This window comes from Tachysurus fulvidraco, chromosome 9 (assembly GCF_022655615.1).
Source record: "Tachysurus fulvidraco isolate hzauxx_2018 chromosome 9, HZAU_PFXX_2.0, whole genome shotgun sequence".
Classification (NCBI taxonomy): domain Eukaryota; kingdom Metazoa; phylum Chordata; class Actinopteri; order Siluriformes; family Bagridae; genus Tachysurus; species Tachysurus fulvidraco.
Genome location: NC_062526.1, coordinates 27,337,673 through 27,358,836, shown reverse-complemented (window position 1 = coordinate 27,358,836; position 21,164 = coordinate 27,337,673). Strand labels below are relative to the sequence as shown.

The window sequence follows — 21,164 nt, the reverse complement described above, 5'->3', positions numbered from 1 at the left end:
CTCAAATACCTTTAAATTTCTACACCCACTTATGTCACCGAACACACCGGAAGCGTGCGTGCGTGCTTCGAAGGCGTTGCCATGGCAACAACCGCACGCTATCTTGAGACGTTATTCTGAGGTGTTTTACATTTAAACCGCCTTTATTTTTCTAAGCGCTATTTTTGTCACCAATTTTCTTTCTTTTCCATTTTTTTGTTCTTGTGTCGTCGTGGGTTTTTCCTCAGACAGGTAAATGATCGTGAATTATAAATACTGTTCCACCTTTTGTTGGAAAAACCTTTTAAAACTACTTTTAAAACTAAATCGGTATTAAAAATAACAACAATCTCAATGCATGAATAAGTTCAGTAAGTTAAAGTGTAATAATGTAGGACTTTAAAACTCATTTCAGTGTTCATTATAACAGTTAACACTACGTTTTTAATCATTTATTTATTTATCTATCTATCTATCTATCTATCTATCTATCTATCTATCTATCTATCTATCTATTTATTTATTTATTTATTTATTTGTATGCACTTTCACACTTTAAGCCTATTATATATTTTATATCTCTGTATGAGATGCAGGGGGGCACGGTGGCTTAGTGGTTAGAACGTTTGCAGGGTTGGGGGTTCGATTCCTGCCTCCGCCTTGTGTGTGGAGTTTGCATGTTCTCCCCGTGCCTCGGGGGTTTCCTCCGGGTACTCCGGTTTCCTCCCCCGGTCCAAAGACATGCATGGTAGGTTGATTGGCATCTCTGGAAAATTGTCCGTAGTGTGTGAGTGTGTGAGTGAATGAGAGTGTGTGTGTGCCCTGTGATGGGTTGGCACTCCGTCCAGGGTGTATCCTGCCTCGATGCCCGATGACACCTAACCCTAACCCTAGGCACAGGCTCCCCGTGACCGTGAAGTTCGGATAAGCGGTAATGAATGAATGAATGAATGAATGAATGAATGCATGTATGAGATGCATTTCAGAGTTTTTACATGATGAACCACTTGTATTTCAGTAATGCCGTCTAAACGCAGAAAAGAATACAGCGGCGTGATTACGCTTCACAAACCTGTCCCACCACATCTGCTCTACCACACGGTGAGACACATTTTCCTGCACCACAGTGACAGTAAAAGAGAGGATGCTGTAATGTGACAGTCCATTTTCCTTCTGCAGGCTCCCAGAAGTGTTGGACACAAGTCATCATCAGAACTGGAGGGTCCATATGTGAGAAGTGCGACTCAGAAATTGAGCAGGTTCATTACTCCACCAGGATCAGAGACTGATCGGGTGCACACACACTCTCCCTGCTCACTAAAACATCTAATGGTAATACCAACACAACAAATGTCCAACACAAGGTCTGTGTAAACAGGGGCTTCTTTTTCACATAAATAACACACAGTTCTGTTACAGGATCACTTAGTTTCCGAGCAACAGGAGGTCGATGCCATCACACAGCCGCTGCTGGACACTGAGAATGGATTCATCAAGGTGAGTGTTGAGGTTTATTTCATGCACGCAAATCATCAGTCACAGTAAACAGATCGATGCTAACAATAGATGGTTCTGGCTACATGAAATCCATGAAGCTGTTAATCAGGATATTTGTTTGCATGTACTGTACAGGATCTGGAACATTTCCTCAACCACATAGACATGCTGAGGGTGAGGAGGCACGAGCTTCTGCACAAGCGCTGGACGGAGAGTGTGTGGTGGCCAATACGGTGCAGCATCGAACAGCGCTACAAATGGCGCCATTGTGAGGGCATGAAGCCAACGAAAATGTTGCCCACAGGCTATGACAAGTACAGCGCTAAGGTGCGCCAAACTGTTTAGCAAGTACTGTGATTTATTTCCTGCTTTAATGTGACACACAAACAGATGTTTCTGTATGAAACCCCAATCCTTTAGTTCTGGTGCACAGCCTGGTCTTTAAAATTTCCCTAAACAAAATAATATAATCGGTTATTTCTTTAAATGAAAGAGGAAAAATAATGGAGAAAACTAATGAGTCAGTTGTCTTCCAGGTCAGCACCATTCTCTTGAAGGATCCACTGTTTCTCTACTTACATTCAAGACTGATGGAGAACACAGCAGTCCTTCACTGCCAGACAGGTTCCAAACAGAGCTCACACAATTATTAGTGTCTACTAGACACGCACGTTTCACGATCTCTGTCGGGGGGTCGGATTAATGTGCTGCTAACGTAATTTCACACTTAACACCATTTAATACCGCCTCAGATGATCATACCTGCCTTAAATAGAATTGGTTTTTGCTCCCAAAGCCATAAACTGTGAAATAAACACCATGATCTTTCTGTCAAAATAGAACTTGTGTCAGTTTTTTTGCATGTAACATTTTAATTGACCGTTGACTTGTGCATCACAGGACGTTTGGACGACTGTCAGTGGATGGCATCATTAAAGGAACAGGACAGGAACAAGAGAGATCTGCACGGAAGCAGCAGGTACAGAAACGAAGCAAAATGGCATAAAATATATTAAATAATTAAAAACAACGCAGGGAGGCACGGTGGCTTTGTGGTTAGCAAGTTCACCTCACACCTCCAGGGTCGGGGGTTCGATTCCTGCCTCCGCCTTGTTTGTGGAGTTTTTCATTGGCTTCTCAATGAATGAATGAAAAACAACGCATCAGAACATAATGTTTTGTTTTCTGCCACAGGAGTCCAGGCCCTGTTTACATGGCTACAGCAGATGGGCGGTGTTTTCGGCCTGGATGCTGGTCTGCAAATTATCTGCCTCGCAGCTATTCTGTGAAGTCCTAACATGACACTGTGTGTCCTCTGCTTCATTCAGTCAGCACCTTGAATTACTTTCCAAGGTTTCTCTTTCAGAGTGTAGCACATTCTTTCTGTCATATATATATATATATATATATATATATATATATATATATATATATATATATATATATATATATATAAAACAATGAAAGTTTTTAAAGAAAGAAACAAAAAAAAGTTAAAGATTTAGGAAATTATTATTATTATTATTATTATTATTATTATTATTATTATTATTATTATTATTATTATGTATAGGGCATCGATAATATTTATTTTGTAGGTACATTGTAGGTTTCAGTGGGACTGTGATATAAGAGTTCCAGATGTTCTGTTCTTGTATTTTTAGTAAGAAATTAATGTTTATTTCTAACCCTTGTTACAAAGAAACTGAACAACACAACGTCATTACTGAAGTATTTACCCATATCAGAATGTTACACACTGCTGACGTTGCAGACTCCTTCCATAAATATCTCTTAGAATAAAAGATCTCTTAATAATCCCTGTGAAAGACTGTTACTGTAGAAAAGAGAACAAGCACGTGATAATTTAAAATAAACGTGTGAAATCTGTACTACTGTCAGTGTCGCATTACATTAATCAACACCTTCTGATAAGTCAGAATGTAAAAATCAGCAGTGATTAAAGATGCCCTGCCACACGTATGTCATTACTTTTGTGGTAATGTCTGACGTTTACAATGGACTCTAACATTTTTTTGTGGAAAAAATGCCTCGGTTACCTTGTTTCAAGCCATTCTAGTGTGGTATAGAAAGCCTGCAGGAAGACTCAGCTCGATTTGTGCCAGTTCTCATTAATATTCAATGAGCTATGCTGCTTGGCTCCGATTGGCTAACCGCTAGGATATGAGAGCGTGACTATTCATTCACCCAGCGCATTAAGTAGCCTAGGCTAGAGGAACTTTGTTTACAATCACCTGGACTTGCAGCAAAATGGCTTCTTCAAGTATATTGACGTTCAGCCATCCTTGCTGTATAGGAACCTCACTGAGCTACACGAATTCTGTGGGCGTGGTCTCAAGTGGGAGAGCTCATGAATATTAATGAGCTCCATCATTTCTACGTCGCTCTGAGCAGCTTTTCCAACTGACTTGATTTCTCCGCTTATTTCTTTTCAGTGGCTAGAACTGACAGGGGAGGTAGCGGTTCATTTTCACATTCCCGACACAACACAAACACATATGGAAATAACACATATAAAAAAAATAGAAGTAAAAAAGGTTTTGTGTGGAAGGGCATCTTTAATAAAAAGTAAGACAAGTTGTTTTTTTTATTTGTCTTTATTTGGTTTGGCTAAGGCTAAGGAGTTCTCTACACTCCAAACCATATCTTATCCTTTGACTATAAAATAATAAGAAGAAAAGCAACCTTGCTATGTAGGTTAGCTCGCAGGACTGTAGGATGAGATTTTCTACATCGTCATGCATTTATCTCCTGCTGAGTAAGAGGATGAACTTGAGTTGAATAAACTTTGGCCTGTAGACGTTTTACTAAACTACAGAGTCTGAATCTCCTGTTCCACAAAGACACAAGAGGATTTTGTCTCGTCTCCATTCCTCTGTTCCTCTAGAGGTACAATTGGCCTTTTTCTACATAGGAAAAAATATTCATAGTAAATAAGGTTTCATTCTGCAAATGCGAGGCTGGGGGTCAGAGGAGCGGTGTTTGCTCGTAAAGCTGCAGGTCGAGGCGAACTCGGACCTCTCCGGTGGGGACCTCGTGGAGCAGCAGACGCCGAGTCAGCGGACCTTTGCCTTCCTGATCTTTTTTAATGGTGGCCACAGGAACCTCGGTGCGACCCAGAAAGTCTAAAAACATACAGGTACAAAAGAAGGAGAAGAAATTAAAACGATATAAAGGATCCTGTGTCGAATTAAAGATGCGTATCGTGCACTTGCCGTCAGGAGAGAACTGATCCCGCTCGAACACGGTGATGCACAGGACGTCCTGATACAGGTCTTTGATGAAGAATTGACAGCTAAAGTTCCATTTCGGGTTGACGGTGTCGTTCTGTGGACGTGAGGTGTAGCACTGTGCTCCCATAGACAGCTCACAGTACGGGTTACTCTTACCTACAACCCAACACCACACACACAAACCTGTTAGGTCTATCTGAGCCGAGTGGAGTGGATCGGTCCAGGGACAGAAAAGAAACCGAAGAGTTTCTGAGTCTAAATATCAGGAGTTTGTCCTGTTTCTGGCTACTGAGGAGAGAACAGAAAGGCATTGTAAGCATTGTGTGTGGACACGGTGGCTTAGTGGTTAGCACGTTCGCCTCACACCTCCAGGGTTGGGGGTTCGATTCCCACCTTCGCCTTGTGTGTGTGGAGTTTGCATGTTTTCCCTGTGCCTCGGGGGTTTCCTCCGAGTACTCCGGTTTCCTCCACCGGTCCAAAGACATGCATGGTAGGTTGATTGGCATCTCTGGAAAATTGTCCGTAGTGTGTGAGAGTGTGAGTGAATGAGAGTGTGTGTGTGCCCTGTGATGGGTTGGCACTCTGTCCAGGGTGTATCCTGCCTTCCCCGTGACCCGAGAAGTTCGGATAGAAAATGAATGATAAGCATTGTGTACCTAACTCTAACCATAACCCTAGGTGTGTGTGTGTGTGTGTGTGTGTGTGTGTGTGTGTGTGTGTGTGTGTGTGTGTGTGTGTGTGTGTGTGTGTGTGTGTGTGTGTGTGTGTGTGTGTGTGTGTGTGTGTGTGTGTGTGTGTGTGTGTGTTTTGCATTTCTCACCATTAGGCTTGCAGGGTTTTAACTCAACAGCCTCCTGAGCTGTTACTAACAAACGTCCAATACCGCTTGTCTTTTGAGATCGAGCTGTAAAACACACGTACAATTTTATTTTAAAATGAAACTTAAGGTAATTAGAAAACGTGAAAGATGAAATGAATAAGTTTGGCAATAATGAAATAGGTGTTCGATTCAGGACTTACGCCTCTACAAGAAAAGCTGGAAATATTACATAACTTTAATTATTTATTATTTATTTATTTATTTATTTATTTATTTATTTATTTATTTATTTATCCATAATCTGTTTATGGAGCTCTACTGAAGCAGATGGCAATATTTGTGATGTACATCTGCTATGGATTTTGGGTGAGAAGACGACTAGAACATTTTTGCTCATTGCACTTCAGGTAAAGTGGAAAATTATTTATTTGTTATATTTATTTATATTTTTTGCCAAACCGTTCGATTAAGTATTTCAAGTCCTTCTCCAACCTTGGTAAGCCTTCTCTCTTTTCAGCTTCTCTGTCTCTATAAAGTGCTCTGATGCTGCTTTGATTCGCTGGACCCAAGTCGTTCTGAACAAAACATAATAAAGGAAAAAAATATATCAAAGACACATTTAATGTCACATTCTCAAAAATCCAGAATGATGTTTAGGAAGGAAATCGGTGTTACTGAAACCTTCAGGAACTAAAGTCTTCACTAAAAGAATGATGAGTGAGATGTATTGTATATGTGTGTGTGTGTGTGTGTGTGTGTGTGTGTGTGTGTGTGTGTGTGTGTGTGTGTGTGTGTGTGTGTGTGTGTGTGAACCTCTCATTGATGCTGTCAGCTTTCAGTGTGTACACACGGTCAATGTGCGAGATGTGAAAGATTGGGTCTTCGCTGGACGGATCAGACGGCATTTTCACCAACACTTCATTCAAAAACACAGGCTAATGTGAGTGAGAGAGAGAGAGAGAGAGAGAGAGAGAGAGAGAGAGAGAGAGAGAGAGAGAGAGAGAGAGAGAGAGAGAGAGAGGTTATAAATAAAACACCCAACTTCTAGAATATCTACACAGGAGCTCTATGACTTTGTTACCGTTTTGTACATCTTGTAGATGGTGTTGGACTTGGGGCTGAAGAGTCGGTCTGTGTTTGAGGAGAACTGTTTAGAGATGTAGGTGAAGAGCAGGAAGTCGCTGAACAGAAAGGCCCAGAGCTCCTTGTTGCTTTTAGCCTTCGACACGTGCCCACTGTGCAGCAGCTTGCGAGGACCCAGGCAGTTCGTCAGAGAGTTAAAGACCAAATGCTGGAAAGCAGGGCAAATTAAAATCACATGCAAGTTCTTGTCTATTATCGTGATAGTGCATTTTTTTATATAGTGTTAAAACAGTTAATAAGACCAGCTCACCTCAATGACCCCCTCACACTGCACATGGTTCTGCAGCCACTCGAGTCTGTCCGAGTTTTCCTTCTCCCTCACTCCCTCGTTAACCTGGGAGCACAGAAGCTCCGCCCTCTCCAGCGCTTCCCGAAGGTTTACCTGGTCCACGTGTCCTACTGGAGTGTTTTCCAAAATCTACAGACAAATGGAGCGAGAGGAAGAATAAAAAAAGAAATCACTTTTAAAGTCTGCATATGATCCATGTATACTGGTGTGGGTCTACTTGAGGAACATCGTTGGACCCTTGCTGGACCCCCTCCGGCAGAATCTTGGATTCGGTAAGCAAACTGATCTGTGGATGATGCAGTCAGCATGAGACTGCACTACACATCTCCAAGATCTGGACAAACCAGGAACTTGTGCAAAGATCCTGTTTGTGAACTTCTTATCCAACACCTACACCATCAGCACTGGAGCTCCTCATGGCTGCGTTCTCTCCCCACTGCTTTTCTCTCTCTACACAAATGACTGCACCACTAAACACCCCTCTGTCAAGCTCCGGAAATTTGTGTCATCCAGGACGGAGACAAGTCTGCATACAGATAAGAGGTTGTGCAGCCAGCTGTCTGGTGCAGTCACAACATCCTGGAGCTTAACATGCTCAGAACTGTGGAGATGGTAGTAGACTTCAGAAGGAACCCCTCTGCCCTCCCCCGTTCACCATCATGGACAGCACTGTGGCTGCAGCGGAGTCAGTCAAGGTCCTGGGAACCACCATCTCCCAGGACCTGAAGTGGGACAGTCACATTGACTCTATTTTGAAAAAGACCCATAAGAAGGTTGTACTTCCATAATCAACTGAAAAAGTTCAACCTGCCACAGGCAACGATGACACAGTTTTACTCAGCTGTTAATGAGTCTGTCCTGTGCTCTATAACTGTTTGGTTTGGGCAAGCCAGCAAATCAGAATTAAGAAGACTGCAATCATTGGTGTTCATCTGCCCAACCTTCAGGACTTGTACATCTCTAGAGTGAAGAAACGGGCAGGCAACATCATTACAGACCCTGCTCACCCCGGCCAGAAACTATTTGCACCTCTCCCTTCAGGAAGACTCTACAGAACACTGTGCACTTTAACAGTGGCTTAAACAGCTAATCCCGGGATTGTTACCTGTGTTCTGTAATTCATTCTCCAACTCTGATTACTGCCTCTTTCTCGAGTACTATGTAAATATGTAAATCCTTACTATTTATATGTTGACAGTTCTCATGCCAGATTCGTCTCTGTCTGGCGGAAACCTCCTATGTCCAAATTTTGTCAATTTCATATATTTTCACATATCGATGCTATCGGTCAGTCTCCACGTGGGTCTGTTATTTTTTACAAGTTATTAACCAATCTAAAAAAATGGCTTGAGCGCAAATCTCTTTACTCCGTTGGACACTTCAACTGTCCACCTCTTCCTCACTCTGCAGGAGAGCTTCGTGGCATATTTCACCTCAAGAAGAGTCACAACGAATCAACACGTCTTCTGAGGTAAATGTCTTCAAAACACTGGGCTCAAAGAAAAAAAAATCTTGACCCCCGATATTTCTGGTGCTCGTCTGAAGACAGGAATTTTGTGCAAGACAATCCACTGCAACGCGGACTAAACCCTGTGCATTGCAGATAAGATACGGCGTTTTTTTAATTTCCTGAAAAATAATGGTTTTGGAGATACAAGGACGACAGCGTAAGTATATGTAAGTATATACATTATGTATGTACCAAGAGTACCTTAAAAACCTCAACAAATTCCTGATTCTTTGTGAAGTCTCTACAAAGAACTAATTACTAACTCATGACTAAAGACTAAAGACATTCACATAAATAATCATACGTATATTGATATTGTTTCTGTTTTGCGGTCTCACATTTTTGATGAGTAAAGGGTACCGTGTGATCCTCTGCATGGGCTTCAGCAGAAAGCTGGACAGTGGCATTCCTTTACATCTGTAATTAGTGGCGATTTTCTGCAAAACAAAGCGGAAACATCTGGATCGAATACACACAATTTAATGCTTGCAAGTTATGATTCAAGTTTATTCTGCCCGATAATTCTACTTCTACCTCATTTAACAATGTTGTGTATATTCTATGGCAAAAGGAAGTCCATAGGAAGTGGATTTAACCTTTAGGAAGAGCTTGAATTCAGGCGAGGCGTCAGTTTTCTGTTGCAGCAGGGCGGCTGCGTTCAGTTGGCAGCTGCAGAAGCGGATGTAGGCCTGCATGTGTGAAAGCTCAGAGGACAGGATGTCTCCGATCACCTGCACCGGCATGCGCTCACCTGCCGTCTTCTTACGGACACGCAGGGCTCTGAAGAAATTTACATTTTAAACCTTTTCCGGGCCAAAAAACGACAACCAACAAAAATTCAGGGCACACACACACACTCTCATTCACACACACACTCACACACTATGGACAATTTTCCAGAGATGCCAATCAACCTACCATGCATGTCTTTGGACCGGGGGAGGAAACCGGAGTACCCGAAGGAAACCCCCGAGGCACGGGGAGAACATGCAAACTCCACACACACAAGGCGGAGGCGGGAATCGAACCCCCGACCCTGGAGGTGTGAGGCAAACGTGCTAACCACTAAGCCACCGTGACCCTTCAACTGAGTTCTAATGTTAAATATGGCAAAAATGATATAGCCAAATGATATAGCCAAACGTAACTTAAACATCTCTATGTAGTAGCTGTTATTAAGCAAACAGCAGTCTAGTTTAGATTTGAGTTAAGCAGCAGAAAAATGGCTCCTGTAAACATGTTCATTTCCATGCTTTTCTTTTTGCTTTGATTCACTCTCTCACTTGAGCAGTTTGATGTTGCACATGATCAGCTCTCTCCAATTCACAAAGATCACACTCATCTCAGCCTCAGTCAAGCGTCCTGACTCAGTCATGGGTTTGTAGAACACCTACACACACACACACACACAGACACAAACACACACACACACACACACACACACAGACACAAACACACACACACACACACAAACAATAAATCCACATGTATCTAAGAGATATAAAGATGAAAAGATTAGTAATTTTTTCATCAGACATCAGCTATGGTCAGTCAGCATATTGGCTGTCTGTGCTGGTTTACCTCAAGCACCAGCTCCAGATCCTGTACATATGTCTGCTCCGTCTCGATGAGTTCATGGATGTAGCCCTGCCTCTTTCTCTCCTCACAACTCATGGAGTCTAAGCTCAAAAGATCTGCACACCCTACACACACACACACACACACACACACACACACACACACACACAAAAGCATGCAGGTACAGACAGACAAGCATGTAGACGTGTATGCATGCACACACTTACAGATGAGCACACAGACAGTAGCCGTGTTAGTATGGACGTGTACAGTATAGACACAAAAACAAGGGTAAGACATGGACATACTGTAAGACACGGTGCTGGTCGATATAACATTAATATAACTTATCATTAGTAATAATATAATTCTTATCAGATACATCAAAACATGTATTTTTGAGTGTCGTCTTGTATAAATAAAAAATATAGCTTTTTTTATACTTTTTGTCAGCACAGGTAAATATTGTGATGTGCATAACATGTATGTCTTCAAATCTAATTTCTCTCTAATAAATGTCCAAACTAAATCTAACTGAGCTAAAGTGAATTTTATAGTGAAGCAATTAACAAAACTGGTAATGATATTCATTCATTCATTCATTCATTCATTCATTCATTCATTTTCTACCGCTTATCCGAACTTCTCAGGTCACGGGGAGCCTGTGCCTATCTCAGGCGTCATCGGGCATCGAGGCAGGATACACCCTGGACGGAGTGCCAACCCATCACAGGGCACACACACACTCTCATTCACTCACACACTCACACACTACGGACAATTTTCCAGAGATGCCAATCAACCTACCATGCATGTCTTTGGACCGGGGGAGGAAACCGGAGTACCCGGAGGAAACCCCTGAGGCACGAGGAGAACATGCAAACTCCACACACACAAGGCGGAGGTGGGAATCGAACCCCCAACCCTGGAGGTGTGAGGCGAACGTGCTAACCACTAAGCCACCGTGTCCCCCTGTAATGATATTATATAATATAAAAATAAACTCCCCAATTAAACTCAGGGGTTTGTCCAGTTTACACTTAGAAATGATTCATTAACTACAGTAAAACTAATAGAATGTAGTAGAAGCGTGAGGTCACACACACACACACACACACACACACACACACACACACACACACACACCTATACATATAACGATGGGATGAATAAACATCCATATGCTCAAACATCAAATACAGCTAGAAGAACATTAAACCACACCACTCTGCAAAATCCACAGTTTAAAAATGTCTTTATTTTTAAATTCTATTTCTTTTTTCTCCATATAAAAGAGCAACAAAGCTTGAGCTGAGCTTCTGTTAAAGCACACAGAAAGCAAAAGGCCGTGGCATTGCAGTGTAAGGGCTGTTAGCTGTTTGCATAGGGGCGGCTCAAGTGCTATAGGATAACATGCTGCTGGTGACGTCATCAGGTGTGTGTGTGTGTGTGTGTGTGTGTGTGTGTGTGTGTGTGTGTGTGTGTGTGTGTGTGTGTGTGCGTGTGTGTGCGCGTGCGTGTTTGTGCGTCGTGCTACATTTTAACAGGAAGAAGCCAACTCACAATCCTATGATGTAAAAGGCGAAGTGAGGAAGCAGCAGATGCTGGTTTAGCATGGACGCACACATATACAGTATACACACATACATTCACTCACTGGCTCTCTTCATAGCGTGATGTGTATGAACTGTACTGCTGCAAATCGGTTTTAGTTCTATAAAAGTTTTTTGATCATTACATAAGGACTATAGAAAAGAACCCTGTTACTACTACTGTACTTTCTCGTACTATGTTTCCTCTTTTAAAGGAATCGTTCAGCCAAAATGAAAATTACACCAAGTCCGTTTCATTCCTATATAATGTCGACCACGTCGGCGTGAAAAATGTCCCACATTTAGGCTCAAACGGGACGTAGTTCTTACGGCATTTGGCACACATTCTGTACTCAGACATAGTGATCATTTCATTCCGGCTGAGGTATTTCTTTCAGCCGAATCACTATTTTTTTTTTTTTTCAAACGGCAGGAAATGTGTTACGACAAAAGAAAAGCAATAAAAAAAAATGAGGACAATCAAACAGAAATCTCAAAATGAGAAAGGAGCCTGATCCAAAAAGAGCATGAGGGAGTCGGAGTCTCGTCTGCTGCTCTCTGATTGGAAGAGGAGGAAGGGCCGAGGCTAGAGTTCCTGAAATAAAGCAGAAATGAGGCGAGCGACAGGAAAAGGGAAGGAACAGAGGAGTGGATGAGTGTCGCCATGAAAGATAATGAAGAGAGGGATGGATAACATCGATCAGTGCCGAGAGAAAAAAAAAGCTCAGATGCTGGGGTAAATTAATTCTAAGCTACTAATTAATCTTCCATTTTTTTAAATAAAGACTAAATATCGTGTTAAGCCTTTTATCTACTATTTTCAACTATTTTTAGCTTTTTAATATTGAAATTGCTTGAAATAAGTGCTTGAAATGAGGAAAAGTATTTGTCAGTAGTATAAGATATTGTAAAGCTTACAACTGAGAAATTCTAGAAATAGGCTTTTGTTTTGTTTCAACCATAATGTGAAATATTCAACAGATTTTTATAGTTTATGTATGATAATGGAAGTGTTTTTTTTTTAATCAGCTCTGGTGCCGGTTCTCAAGCCATTCTGCATTTCCAGTAGCTCGGGCAGTCTAATGTACATGACTGCAATTCATACAAGATATGAAAAACGTATGGGGTGGAGGGATTGATTTAAAAAAAAAAGAAGAAAGAAAGAAAGAAAGAAAACTTCTTTCCAATACAGGATTGTAAGTACTTCATCTTCTTATATTGTGAAATATGGAATTTATCTCCCATCGACTTCAGGATTCTAAACCTTTTCTGTTTCCTAACACAAGTAAGAATCATTGTTTCTTTTACATGAGTAGACACCTTGTGTGTAGACTAGAGGTCTTCACGGGTCCACTTGGATCCGAAAACCCGAGGTCCGACCCGAGAACCCGAGCGGGTTCGGGTCTAAAAGTTTCACGTGTGCCTCAGACACGGGTCGGGTATAATAATAGCGGCATCGGGGCTCGGGTAATTTAAAATGAATGTGTTTTACTGAATGGACCCGAGAAGACCCGAACTGCTGTATCTCGTGTGTGTGCATCGACTCGAGTCCTTTTCCAACCTCTCCTCTGTTTGCCAAGACCGCTTGCGACATGTGGCTGGTGAAGTGTGGCTGGTGACGTGTGGCTGGCGACGTGTGGCTGGCGGTAAGCTAATTTTCGTTGAAAAAGACCTGTCAATCAATTTTGAATCCACTCTGTAGCAGTTACTTCAGTGTAGAGTTACGCAACATCCGGGTCCAGTCGGGTTTAAAAAAATTGCCAATTGGTCGGGTCGGACTCGGGTCTAATTTTTCCTGGTTTATCTCGGGTCGGGTCTTTCTTAAAAAAAATAAATAAATTATGCACGTCGGGTTCGGGTAAAAAGTGATTCGGGTCACTTCAGGTCGGGTACATTTCTTTAGACCCAAGAAGACCTCTAGTGTAGACACCTTTTACATTGTGTGTCGACACCTTTTACATTGTGAGTAGACAACATTGGGACTGAAAGTTACATTTCACCCAAAAAAATGGACAAAGACATAGACGATGTTTTCCTTGACTGAACTCGTTCTGTTTCATTAAAATCCTTGTCGTTGTGTTTGCTCTTGTATCGAAATTCTTGCAAGGAGGTCACTTGCAGTGAGGATATGTGAGAGCTCTGAAACAGGGTTAACAATATAGGGACCATGTCTGTTTCCCGAGCCACAGAAAAACCTATAAACACTCAATTTGTTTTATTAACCTTATTAGCATAAATTTAGTTCATAGTGATTGCACAGCCAGCATTTTTCATCTAAAGCTAGGACTGTTTAATATACTGTAAGATCTTTTGCATCTACAGCACTTACTGTTAATGAAATTATTACTGATCAAACGTTTAGTGATCTATAAATGAATTAATAATTAAATTAAATTAAACAAGTTTGTCACGTTAAACAAAGCTTGTCTGCCAGGTTAACAGACAGGGGAGGAGGTGTCGCAATTATTCATGATGATAAGTTAGACACCAAGCAAGAATCTAGACATATGTTAGATTAAATATAGAAAATATTTTCACACTGCCTCAGTCTGAAGCTATCTTAGACCACTATCTCACTGAGACCATTATCTCACTCTCAGATTGCCATCTCGCCACACAGAACTTAAGCAGGTGACTGAATATTTACAGTAAGTGTTTCTCTGCACCTTGCTAGGAAATTAGAACGGAATTCTCTAAAAGAAATCTCCTAGTGCTGCTAGATCGGTCTTTTTTCTCTTATCCAATTGAAGATAACAAAAATAAACCTAGATTTTAATTTAATACCGTAGCAAAATTAACTAGGAATAAAAACGATGTTGAAAAGTACACACTATTTATTTGTAGCAGTGAAGACATGAAATAATGAATTATTTCAATGAGAAAACTGATAACATCATGCAGAAAATTCAGACCAGATTGATGCCGTGGATAATAATCATGTTTTTGACCTGCACTATTTTACTCCCCCTTGAGAGACTAACTTAATTTCACTAATTTCTTCTTAAAAATGATCAACCTGCATACTGGATCCCTTACCTCCATGTTTCTTTAAACAGATATTACCAGTAGCTTCTGAAGCACTTAAAAATAATAAATTCTTCCCATAGAACTGGCTACAGTATGTGCGGAAATCTTTTAAGCTAGTGGTTATCAAACCTCTGATTAAGAACCTGACCTCAACCCAAGCAAGCTTTCCAACTATAGGCCAATATCAAACCTCCCCTTTATCTCAAAGATCGTAGAAATGGTTGTAGCACAGCAGTTATGCTCATATTATTATATATAATATGGAATATTATTCTAGAAATGTCCACGGATATGCTGATGACACACAGCTATACTGTATGTTTCAGCCAAGTCAGATGTTAGACACCAGAATAATAAGATAGAAGATTGTGTGATGGACATCAGACAGTGGATGCTTACTAACTTCTCCTGTGTAACTGCTTAACAAGACAGAAGTGATTTTACTACAGTAGGTACACAGGAAGGCAGAAGTAACCTTTCTGATTACAGACTGACTCTGGGTGGTCTTTCTGTTGCATCACGTCTATATACACCAGTCTCTCATTTAAAGCTCACATAAATACTATCACAAGGGTCGCCTTCTTTCATCTCAAAAATAAGAAATACAATGTCATTACATGATGCAGAAACACTAGTTCATGCATTTGTTACCTCTAGGTTGGATTATTGTAATGCTTTACTGACTGGATGTTCCCGTAGGACCACAACCAAGCACCAGTTAGTCCAGAACACAGCAGCTAGAGTCCTAACTAAAGCCAGAAGATATGAACATACAGTATCACCCCTTTATTATCCTCATTGCATTGGCTCCCAGTCAATTTTTGCTCTGATTATAAAATATTATTATTAAACTATAAAGCACTGAATGGTCTTGTGCCACAGTACCCGAGAGATCTTTTAGTTTTGTATGATCAGTCATGCCTATTCCGATCAAAAGGTGCAGGTTATTAGTAGTGCCTCAAGCACAAAAGGCTACAGAAGGGGACAGAGCTTTTTCTAACAGAACTCCACAGTTATGGAACAGCCTTCCAATTAGATTAATAAGCCTGGTTTCTCTCAAGGTTTCTCCCTCATAACATCTCAGACCTCAAACCTTCAGCTTGCTTATTAGTGTTAGGTGTTAGAGATATGTAGTAACTTAATAAAGTTTCCTTACCATTAAAGGGAGGACAAACAAAGTGACAGGATACCGCTATCTTTCTGAACGCTTTTTGGCTTTCAGAGTGCTGCATAGTTTTCTAGCTTCTTCTTCTCTCAACGTTTCCTACATAATTCTGTTCCATTTATATAGTGTCTATAGTCCTTTCTGAATACTGATAGAATTTTGAATATTTTCAGTACTCATTAATAAATGCACTCGGTATGCAAAGGTGTCAGGACTTACATTGCTGGCTGGGGTCGGACTCTGTAGTCATCTTGACATAATTGGTCGGGAAGAGACCAGTGACTCCATTGATTTCTCCTTTCCACCAATCGGACTCGTCCTTGTTGAGGACGTTGATCAGCTGACCTTTCTGGAATGTCATCTCGTCCCCATTGGCTGCTTTGTAGTCGTACATGGCAATGACTTGGCACACTGATGAAAAAGAATAGAAACATATTAACAGTGCAGTTTGATCATAAATTATGTTTCTGGACCAGTAGTTACTTTAGTCATTATTCAACATAGGCATACATGGCTGGGGCGCAGGAGTGCTTTTACCACTGTTGGGCTCCAGCAGTCTGACATTTGAGGAGTGAAACCAGCCTTTTTGACGCTTCTTACCCCGAGCCTACAAAACACACAGCAAAGACCAGTCAGATTGATTTCTCTATAAAATATATATGTACATGTCTTTTTAAAACTGTGCATCCAGACACCCAGACCTGCAATTCTCCCAACCACCAGCCACAGGAGTTCTTATGAAGAACGAGGATCAGCTGCCCCGGAGTCACATTCAGCTGTTCTGCCATCGTGGCCTTACAGGCTGTCGTTACCTGTGCAATCTCTGAAAAGAACAAGAAAAAGAGATACAGAGTGGAACAGTACCTTCCTCGCCCATAGTGCATGTTTGTTCTGGAAAGGATTAGCCAACTCACCTGGCTTTTTCCCAGAAGCACCAGATTTGGCAGACTGAAAAAGGAGTCGGAAACGAATATGAAACCTATTCACTGTTCAGCGCTCTAGAGATATAATAAAATTAATTATAATATTTTTCATACGTCAGTGTCTTTGGGTTTGACGTAGTTGGAAGGAAAGAGTCCTGATTGGTCACCGATGCAGCCTTTCCACCACTCCCCCTCTTTTTCCATTACCAAGACAACATCTTCAGCTCGGAATGTCAGGTCACCTGACTCGGGACTCTCGTACGTGTAAAGAGCAACATACTCTAACAAAAATAGAAACATTGAAAAAAAAATAGAAACAATAGAAAAAATTGAAAGCGAAACTTGAAGTCAAACAAGAAGAATACACAGCTCACCTTCAAGCAGAACAGAGTCAGACAGGTCCAGCTCATCAACAGTAGAATATAAAGGCCTGAAGGACAAGCAAAAAAGATTCTGATGAGGATGTATTATGGCTGTGGTGTTTGGTGTGTTCTCCTGGTGTCCCTGTGAGGTTCACCAAGTTTTCTAGTTCCTTCCCACCTCTTGAAAACTTTCTGGAAGGTAAAATGGTGCCTCTAAACTGACCCAGGTATGAATATGTGTATGAGGAGCCGTTTACTGAACAGGTGTATTTTGCCTTGCACAAAAGTGAGTTTTTACCATGGGCCGAGTATGCACAAACTCGTGGTCACAATCATCATCAGGCCATTTCAGTGTATTTTGGGCTATTAGCCACCCTTGTTTCCATGGTCAGGTGAACCCTCCAATGTCCCTGCAGTTGAGGAGTGGTACCAAAAGAGCAAAACAATTGGGGAGAGAGCACATGTGTGTTTACAGAGAGCCGTCCAGCACCAAAAGATCCTGGCCAATCACTGACAATGTCCTCACCTCCTAAACCAGCTAGGCCAATTAGTCTGACTCTCCACAAAGAATCTAAATCTAAGAATACCATGCAGAAAGGCCCCAGTGTTATAGGACCTTTCAAGATTATCCGCTAAATAAATGTGGTCACCTATTGCTTGGACCTGCCGACATTATACAAAATCTCACCATCATTTCATGTCTCCCTCCTTAAACCAGCCGACACTTCTGCGACCACCACTACTACTGCCCACAGCCCTGCCGCACTTCCTCCACCTATCAAAATTGATGGATCCGCCAGCATACTTGGACTCAAGGAAAAAGGGTGGGCAACTCCAGTACTTGGTCGACTGAGAGAGTTGCTCTCCAGAAGAACGCTCATTGGTCAAAGCTAACGACATCCTTGACTTAAATTTAATCTCAGAATTCCACAGATCTCATCCAGACCATCCTGAACCTAGACCTAGGGGCTGGCCCAGGAGAAGAACACCTGGATGTGTTCCTAAAGGGGGAGATTCTGTACCAACCTTACCCGCATTACACCACTATAGAAGCACACACTCACCACTAGCACATTGCAAAGTGCAAACTAGCACATTGTTTCTTAACCGTGTTTTCTTTGACAGCCTTTAACTGCATTTTGAGTCTACTGTTCTTCACTGTGTATATAAATCTGCATATGGATTCTTCACAGTCTGCCTTAATGTCAAATAATTTATTATGTTTGATTTAAAACTGAGCTATTACATTTATAAATCGCTGTGAGACTGAAAGAGAGAGCTTACTCTGTCAGTGTGTTGTTGGCAGTCATCATGGTGACATGGGTTTTGGGGAACCAGCCTTGGTTCTCCCCAAGTTCCCCATACCACCAATTCTCCTGTTGTTCCAGAACTGTGATGATGTCATCCTTAGAGAAGCCGAGCTGAGTGTCAGTCGTAGCTGTCCATGCACACAGAGCTAAAGCCTATACACACAGTAAAGCCGTATTTGATTTACATGTACTGTGATCATTTTTTTCTAAAGTATGTCGAAATCTTACATTTCTGGCTTTTAGCAGACACCCTTATCCAGAGTGACTTACATTTTTATTTCAATTTATACAACTACGCAATTGAGGGTAAAGGGCCTTGCTCAGGGGCCCAGCAGTGCCAGCTTGGTGGACCTGGGATTTGAACACATGCCCTTCAAATCAGTAGTCCAACATCTTAGCCACTAGGCTAACACATTGTTACGTTGTTGGACATTAACGCTTACTTCCATGCATTTACTAACAACAATAATTCATTTCTTCTTAACAGACAGGTTTATTGTTCTAAGTTTATCTCGCATACAGTATGCCTACCTGTGTGTGTTGTGTGTGTGTTGCTGCAGGAGTGTGTGTGGGTGTTGGTCCTTCTATATCCACACGAGGGATCCTGAAAGAAAGAGATATATAAATAAAGAAAGAGATAATAAATATATCTCTAGAGTAAATATCAAGTTTTACCTGAAGTAGTTGGCAGAGGTCACTGTATTTTGTGTAGCATCTGTTGTCGAATAAGTCTCGTTGTTTTTACAGGTTTTCTCAGCATAACTCTCGGGAAACCAACCACTGCTGCCTTGGTATGTACCATACAGCCAACCAGGCTCCCTAACTGTGGACTCGTCTACCTTAGGGGAATAGAAGCACACAATTAGTGTATTTTAACGTGCTTATAAGTATATACATGAATATACTATATATCTCTGTGGCTTTAAGTGTATACCTCTATGAGGCAATCTGCTTCCAATGACAGTTCATCAGAGTTGCGGGCAGTGAAGGAATATAGCGCTCTGTAGGTGCTCAGCATTCTCTTTTTGCCCTGAAGATCGAAACTTGTTGGTTGTACACTTGCACCTATCAAACATATAAAGAGTATTCAGAATGGACTAGAAACGATACACACAAACAGTGCATCAGCCTCGCAGACAAATGCACACCTGTTGTATTTGATGTACTGTTGAACAGGGTCGAGAGTTGCGACTGAATATCAGTGCTTATGCTGCTCACAAGATTTTGTTCTTTAATTCCGTCAACCCCATTTTCCTTGCCGTCTTTCTCTTCAGCTTTTCTTTTCTCTTCTTTCTCTTTCTCCTCTGTTATTTTTTTCTCCTCCCTCTCCTTCTCTTCTGCTCTCCTCCTCTCCTCAGCCTCTCTCTCCTCCCTCTCTTGCTTTGCAGCCTTCTCTTGCAGCTCACGAAGTCTGGCCTGGGCCTGGAGTTGCTGCTCCTCTCTGAGTTTGGCTTCTTTTTCCTGAGCAAGCCTCCTCTGGCGCTCAGCCTCTTCCTCCTGCAGTCGTTCCTGCTCCTCCTGCAGTCGTTCCTGCTCCAGCTTTGCTTGTCTGAGCTCACACACACACAGGTTATCTTTTTGTGTGCTGCTGTTATTAAAACAAAATATACCAAAAGGTGCCAAACGTATATTGTTGCCATAATGCTTACCCTAAATGTGTGTTAAGTAGTTTGGGAACATGTGAGCATGGATAAAACAATGTAAATATGTGTATAATCTTTGGTCACCTGGCCAATTCTTCATCTCTTATCCTTTTCTCCTCTTCTTCCTCCCTTCGTCGCTGCAGCTCCTTCACTTTCTCCAATTTTACCCGGTTGAGTTGCTCGAGCACAGCCTGCTGCTGCTGCTGCCGTTCTCTCAGCTCCTGCAGTGTTTCCAAGAACACTTCCTTAATGCCTGCAGCAGATCTGGGATGTAGCAACTATAAACTACCTCTTAACACCAGTCAGACTCTGTGCTACTGTATGTTTCCGATATGCTGTGTTCCTAGTGCCCTATATGCTCATGGTTCTATGCTCCCTGTACCCAAAGTACCCAGGTTCCTTTACTATCAGAAACCTTGTTTCATGTGACCCTATACTTTCTGGGCCGTATGTAAGCAGGATCCTATACTCCCAGAACCCTTGGATTGCAATGTCCAATATTCGCTGTATCCTATGTTCCCAGTGTCCTATATTCATTGGATGAGATGTACCTAGTGTTCTATTTAACCCTATAGAGCACCATGTACATTGGGCCTATAGGTCTGGATCACTGTGTCCCCAAGGACTTACATTCCCAGTACTGTATGTCCATACTGCCTTACATTCCTAGTACACCATGTTCTCAGACCCATTCATTCCTTGTAAGCTAGATGCCCAGAGCCCTACACTGCCAGGTCATTATGTCCATGGAGTCCTACATTCCCATAACCCTAAGCTCCCAGATCCCCATATACATAGAGCCTTATATTCCCAGAATGCTTAGTTCCTAAAGCGCTGTTTTCCCAGAACACTTTATTCGTAGAGCCCTACTGTATGTTCCCAGAATTCTGGGTCTTTCCACAATCCTGTGGTCATTCAGAATTTATACAGTATGTCTCTTTTATTTACAAACATATACAAGCACAATTGTACTTCCAATACATTGTGATAATGAGATGGTTCCATTATTAATGTTATGAGTTGGATCAGACAATGTTCAACTGGCCAGTAAACTCAAACACAGAGCTGCTAA

General features: G+C 41.6%; 2 protein-coding genes across 4 annotated transcripts in view; one reads left to right on the top strand and one right to left on the bottom strand.

Annotated features, from left to right (window-relative positions):
• The first annotated feature begins 63 nt into the window (after nucleotides 1-63).
• fam228a (family with sequence similarity 228 member A) lies at nucleotides 64-2,880 on the top strand. Its single transcript, XM_027171152.2, has 8 exons — nucleotides 64-231; nucleotides 998-1,080; nucleotides 1,159-1,311; nucleotides 1,399-1,476; nucleotides 1,612-1,803; nucleotides 2,013-2,100; nucleotides 2,377-2,455; nucleotides 2,671-2,880. Exons 2-8 carry the CDS (start codon nucleotides 1,000-1,002, stop codon nucleotides 2,771-2,773), a joined length of 774 nt encoding a protein of 257 aa, XP_027026953.2. The 5' UTR covers nucleotides 64-231; nucleotides 998-999; the 3' UTR covers nucleotides 2,774-2,880.
• A 1,195-nt stretch (nucleotides 2,881-4,075) lies between these two features.
• itsn2a (intersectin 2a) overlaps nucleotides 4,076-21,164 on the bottom strand; it is a 44,547-nt gene continuing 27,458 nt past the window's right edge. For 2 of the 3 annotated variants that reach the window (XM_027171097.2, XM_027171099.2), the window contains 23 exons: nucleotides 20,177-20,313; nucleotides 19,598-19,998; nucleotides 19,384-19,514; nucleotides 19,125-19,288; nucleotides 18,981-19,053; nucleotides 18,424-18,602; nucleotides 17,152-17,207; nucleotides 16,892-17,058; nucleotides 16,769-16,802; nucleotides 16,556-16,677; nucleotides 16,365-16,461; nucleotides 16,074-16,265; nucleotides 10,074-10,195; nucleotides 9,776-9,882; nucleotides 9,089-9,272; nucleotides 8,831-8,929; nucleotides 6,944-7,111; nucleotides 6,632-6,841; nucleotides 6,364-6,485; nucleotides 6,043-6,125; nucleotides 5,551-5,634; nucleotides 4,713-4,886; nucleotides 4,076-4,622 (listed from right to left, as the gene is read on the bottom strand). In XM_027171097.2, the coding sequence (XP_027026898.2) occupies nucleotides 4,465-4,622; nucleotides 4,713-4,886; nucleotides 5,551-5,634; nucleotides 6,043-6,125; nucleotides 6,364-6,485; nucleotides 6,632-6,841; nucleotides 6,944-7,111; nucleotides 8,831-8,929; nucleotides 9,089-9,272; nucleotides 9,776-9,882; nucleotides 10,074-10,195; nucleotides 16,074-16,265; nucleotides 16,365-16,461; nucleotides 16,556-16,677; nucleotides 16,769-16,802; nucleotides 16,892-17,058; nucleotides 17,152-17,207; nucleotides 18,424-18,602; nucleotides 18,981-19,053; nucleotides 19,125-19,288; nucleotides 19,384-19,514; nucleotides 19,598-19,998; nucleotides 20,177-20,313 (3,264 nt within the window). In that variant the 3' untranslated portion in view covers nucleotides 4,076-4,464. The remainder of the gene's footprint in view (nucleotides 4,623-4,712; nucleotides 4,887-5,550; nucleotides 5,635-6,042; nucleotides 6,126-6,363; nucleotides 6,486-6,631; nucleotides 6,842-6,943; nucleotides 7,112-8,830; nucleotides 8,930-9,088; nucleotides 9,273-9,775; nucleotides 9,883-10,073; nucleotides 10,196-16,073; nucleotides 16,266-16,364; nucleotides 16,462-16,555; nucleotides 16,678-16,768; nucleotides 16,803-16,891; nucleotides 17,059-17,151; nucleotides 17,208-18,423; nucleotides 18,603-18,980; nucleotides 19,054-19,124; nucleotides 19,289-19,383; nucleotides 19,515-19,597; nucleotides 19,999-20,176; nucleotides 20,314-21,164) is intronic. The other variant, XM_027171098.2, reaches the window with a different exon arrangement.

Excerpts from the sequence above, each read along its gene's own strand:
- fam228a (XM_027171152.2), top strand. The coding sequence starts at position 1,000 with ATGCCGTCTAAACGCAGAAAAGAATACAGCGGCGTGATTACGCTTCAC. Across the intron at positions 1,081-1,158 it reads CACATCTGCTCTACCACACG|GCTCCCAGAAGTGTTGGACA; the intron begins GTGAGACACATT and ends TTCCTTCTGCAG. Across the intron at positions 2,101-2,376 it reads AGTCCTTCACTGCCAGACAG|GACGTTTGGACGACTGTCAG; the intron begins GTTCCAAACAGA and ends TGTGCATCACAG.